Below are 10351 nucleotides of genomic sequence, written 5' to 3'. Positions count from 1 at the left end.
CCCCCCCCCCCCCCCAAATAAACAAATACAAACCTTCTGAAGGTTACAACAGGAGACAGATGGTAAATTATGATTTTTGTGCCTTTGTATCCCCAGAAAATGCCTGGGGTACGTATCCATATGTGAATGAAGTGAAATTATTGCTTCATACTGCAAATGTTTCCTTTTCATTACAGATGACAACGGCCTTAATCCAGTTTGGGCACCCTGTCCAGAGCAAGTGAAATTTGAAATTTATGATCCAAATCTAGCATTTCTGCGCTTTGTTGTTTATGAGGAGGATATGTTCAGTGATCCCAATTTCTTAGCACATGCCACTTTTCCCATTAAAGGTATCAAATCAGGTAAGATCAGTGGGTATAACAGGGGCCTAAGTCAGAAAGATGCTGTTCAGCGTTGTTGCATTGTGACTTTGCTCTTACTAGCAGCTACAGTGTGCCAAAGGACAGGTGCTCTTTTGACCTGAGGTACTCTAATCCATTGTTTATTTTGATACTGGATGTGTAGCGAGTAAGTATTTAAAATAATCCTCATCCTCTTGAAATTCCTTTTTTTAAAAAGTTGAGGTAGGAAAGCTTTACATAGAATAATTTGCACTGTCTTTGCCCCATACTCCCCTTCAGCAACAAGGTTATGTGCTCTGAGTAAAATCTGTGAATTTTCTGTTTTGGTGTCAGTGCATTTGTTTTGTTAATTACCTTCGATGTGGATGTACGTAGAGTAAGTTTTCCGCTTTACTCTGCTTCTGGCTTTACTTTTCAAGAACATGTGAAATTGTGTGTTTCTCAGTTTTGCCATTCTTGCCTTTAGCTTCCCTGTAATTGTCATAGCAAAGTCTGCTTTCAGCAGTAGAGCATTTGCACAATGAAGGATCTGTTATCCCTCAGAACTGTATGCACCATTTTTGTGACTGCAGATAACCCTTTGCGTTGACTCTAATTGTCCTTTGTGTATGTTGCCCACCCCCAGGTTTTAGATCAGTTCCTCTCAAGAACGGCTATAGTGAAGATATAGAGCTGGCCTCACTTCTGGTTCACTGTGAAATGCAACAAGTTCTGGTGAGAACCACTGGGGGTTTTTTGTGCACTTAGAGTGTGTGTTATCAGTTTTTTGTGGAAACTGGGAAATGAGGATTTAGTTTTCTGTTCTGTGTCTATTGTCAGGCATTTCTTCTGTAGGTACTGGGGAAGACCAATAATGCAAATTGAGTTACTATCCCTCTGGGTGGACAGATTATGCAGTTGTTAAAAGAAAATAATACACTAACAAAGCATCATTACCTCCACTATTTTTTGCTGTAGCAGCATGGTCATTGTCTTCCCCTGTTAACTGACTGATGCCATGCAAAGCTAGCTAAATTCAGCTTTGACTTTGTAGAATAATTGTTTTTTAAAGGTGCTACATAAAAAGAAATCACTTTAGGAAGAGAAGATAGTAATTTCTCCCAGTATTTCATTAAAATAAACAACCCATCAGGTGGAAACATATTCTGGTTCCTAAAGAAGTGCTAGTCTGTTTCTTTTAAGCCTCTCTAAAACACCTAATTGAAGTACTAATATTTTTTTAAAATATAGGGGAAAAAATAATGACGCATCCTTGCTCATGAAGCCAGGCATTAAAATGGCTGATCTGTGAACAGCATTTGTTGGTGTTCCAAAGGTGATGCTGTATATGTTAATTTGAAGCAGGATTATTCTCAGACAATCTCTCTACCTCAGTAATATTTTATGTAATTTAAATACACTGGTGTAGAGGCCATGTGATGAAAGTTTAAAGATGCTTCTGGGAAGTGGGTATTTCAGGGTGCTTTCCAGTACCCTTCAGATTCTGGGGTGGGGGGGGAAAGTCCAGTCCAACCTCTTATTTGTAGCCTCTTACAACCATTCAGGCTTATGCTGCAGTTCACACCAGTGTACATTATTTTTCCTGGTTAAAAAAACTTCTCTTAACTGTAAGTCATTATGTCTCTGGAGGGACTTGCGCCTGCAGTTGCATACACTGAAATCGAAATTACTAATTCGGTCCCAGTCTTCTTCACAAAGGAGTGGCAGCCTGTTCCAAAAATCTTTTGTCAAGGTATTTACAAAGCCACCTTATAACATGTGATGTAAAATGACTGTGTGTCATGACAGTGTTTGGCAGCCATGGTAGGTTCCTGCTGTTGGCTAGCAAAGAGTTACGAGAGCAGAAGAGGGCTAGAAGCTGAGACCAAGAGTGTGTGTGTGTGTCTCTGTGTGTAAACAAAAGACCTGTATCCTTTGAAGATAACATTTAAAATGTTCATATTTCATGAACACAAATCTGATAGAGGAGGCCTGATAAACTGCTATTTTTTGGCTTGCTGCCTTTGAGAAAACTGGCAACAACTCAGCATTACCTAACATGTTGAGCATGGACATCACTTGTAGATATATTGCAAATTCCTCCTGCTGTGGTTTCTCTTCAGAAATTCAGATCATTATCTGCCTGGGACAGGAGTAGCTCTTAAAGTGTTGCTCATAGCAGCAGTATGTCTCCCAATCTGTCAGCACCAAGTCCTTTGACAGTAGCACATTTCACACTCTTGAAACCCCTTCTGCTTTTTAAGCCAAATGAAGATGCAGCACAGCTCTGTGTTTTTATGATGTCTGATGTCTCTGGGTGGTAACACACTGGCAGGAGAACTTTCAAAAATTTTCCCTTTTGTTTGTCAGTCTGCAACAAACCAAGACTTGACATAGTTAATCAACTTCTAGAACTTTTGCCAGATCATTCAAGAAGCATCAGAAAAAATCAAGGCTGTCTCCATCTGTTCTTCTGTCCCCTTTTTTTCTTTTTTTTAAATGATGACCCTCCATAAAATGATATAATTTAATAACAGGCCTGTTTATATACATACCCCATCTGCATACTCTTGAAGATGAAATACAAAATTTTAAAGGTGAATTGCAGATGGCGGTGGGATTTCTCAGGAATAGAGAAGGAAGAATGTTGTAGACGTAAGCTTGCACATTTGTGAATTACTATGTGGGGCCTTATGCAATTTCTGTTGAAGTTAACCAGTTTCCTTGATATTGTAGAAATTGTACAATACTGAAGTTGTTGTTACGTTTAGAATTATGTCTTATTTGCTTGAAAATTGATTTACTTCAGAAAGTGTGTATATCTCTTCAGCATTTTCTTATTACAATCAGCCTCAATGGTGTCTATGTTTTTAACATAAAGATTGAAGTGGACATTCTTAAATGTGGTTTTAAAGTCTAGCTTTGTGGATACATTACTTTACAATACTTAAAATACTACATATGCATCTTGATGATTACGCCTGTAAATTGGTAATTGGCAATCTGCTTTTCCCTTTGTGATTTGGGAATGCAAAGTTTCCTTACCCTTTAAAAACATAAATAAAACGAAAAAATGTTTAAAAAAAATCTTAATCAGTAGCATAGCACTGAGGCTGTTTCAGTTGCTTCAACCCATATCTGGGAGCTGCAGGAATGTGTTTCAGGAGGAAAAAGAAGGTTTAGGAAAGGCTCTTGTTGTTCTAACTGAAACGCCTTGGGTGTGTTGCTAACCTGTCAACTTTCCTATATCTGGACTGAGTGCAGAAAGAGGCATTCTTATTAGTATGCTGCCTCTGAAAATGTTTGGGTTTATTACATTTATTGATTGCATGTCATTTCTTGTAGGATGAGTATCTTGTTTTGCTGCTGATGTGAAAATGAACACGTCAGTCCTGCCAGTACTCTTCCCCACTAGTATCTCTATAAAGGAGACAGCTTTTGCATCCAAAGTTTTGAAGTATTAAAATAATTTGAAGTCACAAAGGGAATCATGATGATTATTTTATGCTTGTGGGTATTTTGAGAATTTCTACCGTGGGCCGCATACAACAACGGCAAGTCAGACTGCTGCAAATTATTCTTCAAATACTTAGTCAGTTCCTCTGCAAGTATTGAATTCCCACAGCTCCACAGAAACACAGAATCTGTCTGTCTTTCTTGCTCATCTGGGTACTTGCAGCTATTTAGGGTCCTATTTACTAGTCAGTATTTCCACCTTTAGTCTAAGTTTCAATAGGAGAGCACCAGGATTGGTTATGTGTAGCGTAATACATTAATATGATGGAACAGTCAAAAACTAAACTTTTTTTAAAAGCATTTTTAAAACTGTTATAATCTGATATCCCACTATGATGCATCATTTGCTGTCCTTCCCTCAACTGATTGACGTGCTTTATTAGAGAAAAGTATTCCAGTACAAGTTTTTAGATACACACATTTCATGACTTGTGCTGGAATGCTCCTGATGCCCCCATTAAAGGGTATGGTTGTTCAAACTGTGGAGCTGAGAGGTTTTTTTTTTTAGTGCTTTCTCAGTTCGGTTTCGTAAACGTTCCAGAAACGTCTTATAAAACTAATTTTATAAAACATTCTATATATAGCTAATAGAATGTGTTTAGGACAACAATAATCCCCTGTACTATGTTGATTCTATGTAATTTTGGTTATGTCTCTTACGAGTTACATTGATTTCCAATTTTCTTTTGAAGGAAAGTGAAGAAGAGCTTTATTCCTCATGTCGACAACTTCGGAAGCGCCAGGAGGAGCTTAATAACCAGCTGTTCCTTTATGACACCCATATGAATTTAAGGAATCCGAACAGAGATGCTATATTAAAAGAATTCAGTGTGAATGAGCACAAACTACAGATATATCAAGACACATGCAACCGCAGGTGGGTTGATAATGATTCTCCTTTCCCAGGCAGCTCTATCTGGACATGATTTATGGTAAGGAAACCTCAGATTTATCAAAACAAGCATCTAAAGAGTGAGCGTATCTGAAGCAAGGGCGGGCTTCAGTGAAGCAACGGTGGGCTGCAAGCCGCTAGAGGCCAGCAGATGCTGTGAAATGTCTGGTCAGTGAAATCTCAGTTTCAGTGTTCACAGTGAAACATGTAATTAATCCTGTGAGTTTATATTCCTCTCTCCTCCTGCTTTCCAGGAGGAAAGCCTCTAAGTATATACAGCCAAACAAATAAACCACCTTGCTCCTTCTACACTAGTTCTGTCCCTGGAAATGTCATTAGCATATTAGATATGTGGGAACAGAACATGCTTCCAGATACACAAACTACAAAAGACAAAAGCAGTATTGAGTTGTAACAGCATAGAATTGTCAGTTAAGTGTCAGTACATTATCCAAAGCTTAGGGGAAGGATCTTTCTCCTTTGCCACCACCTTTAGGCTGGGTCTCAGGGAGACAGACAGAGACTTTGTGTAGCTGGAGGAAGTCTTGTGTAGATCTGAAAATGGGATGGGAGGAAGACTTTTCTTAAAATATTTTTTACCCTTTTTTATGAATCACTGGTTTAGTCCCATTTACTGAGGAAAAAAATTGCAATGCTTATTGCTGATACTTTACTTGCTGTTTATATCTAAGTAAATTGAACTTCGTAGACTGTTTTCCTCTGAGAAATTCCTAGTAGACTTGACTTTTTCCTTTTCTTTTCCCTTAAGATTAAAGGAGAAGAAAGTCAGTAACAGCAAGTTCTACTCTTAAAGCAATCGTTCTTTGATGTGTGCTTTATGGTGCAATTCAGGAAGAGATATTAATTTATCCTGGTCATCCTACTCAATGATGGTCTCATCAGACTGAATGACTGGAAGAAGAGGAGGAGGAAAGACGGGTTTCCTTAATAAGTTCTTGTTTTAAGAAAAACTGTTTTAACTCCTAGTAATTTATATTCTATACAAAGCATAGCCTCTGTGCAGGCCAGACTTTCTGTGTATTCAAGATTTTTAAAATTTGAGGGCATTTGCATTGGCTAGACCTCAATTTGAGGGCATTCGAGTTGGATAGACCTCACTTCTCCTTATCAATACCTGAAGTACAAGTATAAATCATCTACTGTATTTGTGTACACAGGCTATAGATAAAGACATTCACAACAATTTGCATGCATGGAATCACATCACTTTAACAACCTGGCTCCTCAAGATTAACTGGTAGTGAGTTTTTAATTTATGAAATGCTATAAAAGCACTTCTACACCAGCATTGTCACATCACGTATGTTACAGTGCCTAAGGCAGCAGATTGTACTTCTGATACTGTATAAAATATTTTGGGCAGCTGATAGCTCATACCGTATTGTCCCTTGTTAAAAGTTTTCTGTTACATATTTGAGAACTAGATATGTTAATTTTGTTGAAACCAAATATCCTCTGCGACTGTAGTTGTGTTTTTCCTGTTGAACCCTCTGTGAAGGTGTAAGAAAGGAATGATGTGTGAACCTGTATTCATAGCCTCTGTGAACCTATGTTCACAACCTCAAGGCACTAGAAGGAAAACCTTTAAGATATGCAGTAGGAAATATGTGTTTGCGGAAAGGAAAGGTATTTCAAATTCTGAAAAGCATTTACTTTGGTTTACTATCATTTTGCCAATCCTTTCAGCTGCTAATGTGCTTAGAAATGAATTTTTTAATGAACTGTCCATTTTTAATCTTCCAATCCTACTTAGATGATAGCGTCAAATGAGTGTTCTGTAAATTTAGACCATTTTCCCAAGATATATCTAATCCACGAATGATACTATGTACAAATATAGAGGTACACGGTTCTTATGGCTTTAATCAAATGAAGAACATGGAGTTACAGATGAGAGAACTTGTTAGGCTTACGTAAGTGTGTTTTCCTGCCAGAGCAGAACCGAAGTCCTTCGATGGCATATTTAACGCCAGTTGTCATAATTCCTGTATGTGTTGGTTTTTTGTGCTAGCACTATGTTATTACTATCAAATTCCTAGTTGCGTTATCTCTACATGGGTGGAGTTTTGCTATCTGTATGCTTGACTTCAACTTTCAAATGTGTGCAGAGGAGTGAGTTAGGTTTTTCTGTCTAAGTGGCTGCCTGAGGCATGAAGTGCTACATGCATAGTGCTGTATTTCTGATCACAGAAAACTTGCATGGATTTGGGATTCAGGGTCTGATGAAGCCGCCTCAGCAATTTTCAGTTTCTCTTGCTCCCCACACTATGACTTCTGCTCTTTCAAGAGGCACTTAATTGATGCCATTGTGCATTCACAGATGATGGTTTGAGGAACCCCCTGGAGGTTTTTAGTTATTCTGTAAAGACAGTCTTGTCTTGAAGATGAACGTGCTATAATAGTGTGTCCCACAATGGGGTGGCTTCTGTAAATTTTTTATTATAAAGAAATTAATTACTAATCACCCAAATGAAAAAGAGAAGAGAACAAAATTAAAGGCTTTTCTTCCTCCTGCCTGAAATCTCTTCAGTACCTATTTGTGATTGACCTGTTCAAGGATTAGATGGATGCAAACCCCCCTCAAAGAAAGAAAGAATCACATCAGCTGGGGCTTTGGGAGGCAGAGCTGTAACCTAGACTGCTGTGTAAAGCTGGGCTTATCTGCAGTATCCAGGTGTAATGGGATGATTCAGTTGCTGTTCCTCAAGGGTGGGGACCTTTGGTGTACATGCATTTTTGTAGCATGTTCCAGGATGTGGTTAGTTTGTCCTATGGTGAGTCCCTGTGCTATATATTTCATTCAACAGCCTCCATGATTCCCATTGAACATTGTGAGAACACCGTGTTGTCAGTGTTGATCAGACAGGGTGACCCAAAGCCTTCTCTGGAAGGTCCTGAGATTGTTGCTACAGGTGTGACAGGATTTATAGGCAGATGAATACCAGCTAGGTTTGGACTGATCCCAAAAAATAGACTACAGGATGCTAGGACTTAGGGAGATCAAACCCTAGAGCTCGAGGTTGTTGCTGTGGTGGTTTTTTTTTGTTTTGTTTTGTGGGGATTTTTTTTTTTTTAATGTGAGCAGACATGACCAAATTGTCCATTTGTCCTGGCTTCTTTTGTTGGTATATATATTCCTGACACAGGACAGCCTTTGTGTGATGAACATAGGAATTCCTTGTGCTGCTGCTGTGCAAATATTTAAGAATCAGCACATCGTATAGTCATTTGAAAAGTCCAGTGCACATTCTCCACACGTACATGATGTCAAAAGTTGTAAGAGGCACTCCCTCAGTATTTATGAAAATGCATTTCATTTTACAGTAAGATTTTTCCCCAGAGTATAATGTTACACTGTATTCAGAAGGAAAATACTGCATTGGCTGTTGTGGTGACTTGCAACTGATGGGCAAGGCTATGTACTAACTCTTCTCTTGTTTCTTGTACTCTGTGTTTTAACTCCAAAACTTCACCTCTCGATTCTTTGTCAGGGCAGACTCCGTAGCAACTTTTTCACAGTTGCAACTGTTATAATATGGAAGTAGGTTTGAATGTATGTGCTAATTTTATAATCTAGGAGGAAAAACATTTATAAATTTTTTTTGAAGTTAACAATATCTGTTAAATTGTTATATTCTTACAGAAATGGTTTTAAATCCTTACAATAACTTATTTTTAATAAATAATTTTTGATATCTCAGCAGTGGTGTGAATGATGCCAGATGCTTCTTTGTTTCAGCATTGCTCATTGAATTTCATGGATGTTGCCAGTCATTTGAGGCAGTAGTATTGAAAAGTGGTCTGCTGGTGTGTTATGGTGTTCTGCTAGAGGTTGGAGGAAGGGCATTTCTGTGTTTTTAAGACGAACCGGCTTATTGATTGTTTCCATAGGCATGGTTATTGTTGCACTTCATCTGGCTGCAAACAAACAGGGCAGAAGGAAAAGGTCAAAGATCATGTTTAACTTGCAACTCCTAACCGACCTTTTTCAGTGATAGGTAGATGTAAACTTCAGCCCTAGTGGGCATCAAATTTGTATCAACTCAAACAATAAAGTCTGAGCAAGGCACAGATTAAGTTTGTAGTAATTTGGAAGAATGGTAATCTTGATGTTCACCGTAAAATTGAATCAGCACACTTTCTGCCCATAAGGTTGCATGGGTAGAAGTGCTGCTGGGTGAATGCATGCTGTCTTTATGTTGTGATTTTTTTTTTTTTTTTCATTGTTGGGAGTCTTGGGAACAATTTTTTTTTCTCAGTCTTTTGATAAAAATTATATGCATATTGAACGGGAATCAATATGAGGTATCTGCAGCTTAAGTCTTCTTAGGAGATCATTAGATGAGCCAGAGGGTCTTTAGCACCTTTTGAATTTGTGAGTATTGGTATGCGTGAGTTCAATGAAGTCCAAAATACTGCTTCATTCAGGTGTTTTCTTCCCTATATTCTCACTTTTTTCCACACCAATGCATCTATAAATTTCTCTGCAAACATTTTTGCAGTTCTCAAACTAACCTTCTAGATGGTGAGATGGCATTAGCTATGTACCAGCGATTATCTTTGAATTCTCCAAACTAGTTGTAAAAAACTGAATGCTGCATGGAAGGTGAAGGTGAAGTATAGTTGCTGAATTCTGCTATAGTTGTGTGTCAGCATTTCTAAGTGCAGTCCAACTAGTTGACTTTGTTCCAGACTGAAATTCCATTTATATCATTAGAAATAGAAGTTAAATATAATAAAAATTAACCATCATATTCAGTTGGGAGCCAAATTTATCTTCTGATCCATAACAGTATTTATAAACATGTACAGCTATTAGTTTTAAAAGAATTTACAGTGCGGTTTCGTTCATTGCTAATCTATGTTCTTAACTGTTACTCCAGTAAACAGGGAATCATGAGCTTGACTAAAATAAAGTAGTAGTTCCCTTAACACTTGTGTACTTCTGAACTGCAATTTAATCCCCAGGTCTTTTACAATATGTGTAAATTATCACTTTTCTCTGAAGATCACATCATAAATTATTAAATATGCCACTATGCTGTTGGAAGTATGTGGAAATTAGTGATAAATAGAAATGAAGGAAAATTTTGGTTGAGTCTCTTAGGAGAAGGCACTATAAAAATTTGGTCTACTTTAAGGATGATTGACATTTAAACTTTTAAAATAAGTATATATTAAAATATATATTAGAAGTATAAGTTGCTCATATATATCTGGCAAAGCTTTACCTTGACATGCTGTGTATGTGAGGTTAAGCAGCTGACCAAAGATTCTTAAACTATTCACGTAAGACATCAGCATTCTTCTGTATAGTGAGGCACATATCAATTGTTGAATAATTTTAAGGACCAGGAAAAACTGAAGCTGTGCTATATTTTCAGTTCTGCTTTTTCAGTTTTTAGATGTATTTCTGGTAATTAATTTTCAGGAAAACAGGTGATAGATTAAAATTCGGAAACAGACACAACACTTGAATTAATTGCCTTAATTTACTTAGCTATTCATGCAAGAGTAGTAATAACAAATAAAAAACAAGAAGGAGAGAGACTTCTCATTGCAAAATACTTAGAGCAGCTGTGACTGGCTTTATGCATAC

The 10351-nt window shown here is 37.6% G+C and overlaps 1 protein-coding gene across 1 annotated transcript in view; it reads left to right on the top strand.

Moving 5' to 3' along the window:
* Window positions 1–5955, top strand: part of PLCG2 (phospholipase C, gamma 2 (phosphatidylinositol-specific)) — a 59647-nt gene extending 53692 nt beyond the window's left edge. Inside the window, 5 exon segments of the mRNA XM_010282890.1 lie at window positions 177–344; window positions 970–1058; window positions 4532–4716; window positions 5501–5807; window positions 5844–5955. Coding sequence (XP_010281192.1) covers window positions 177–344; window positions 970–1058; window positions 4532–4716; window positions 5501–5543 — 485 coding nt within the window. The 3' untranslated portion in view covers window positions 5544–5807; window positions 5844–5955.
* The last annotated feature ends 4396 nt before the right edge of the window (window positions 5956–10351 follow it).

This window comes from Phaethon lepturus, unplaced genomic scaffold (genome assembly GCF_000687285.1).
Source record: "Phaethon lepturus isolate BGI_N335 unplaced genomic scaffold, ASM68728v1 scaffold21912, whole genome shotgun sequence".
NCBI lineage: Eukaryota > Metazoa > Chordata > Aves > Phaethontiformes > Phaethontidae > Phaethon > Phaethon lepturus.
This window is presented reverse-complemented; position numbering and strand designations above follow the sequence as displayed.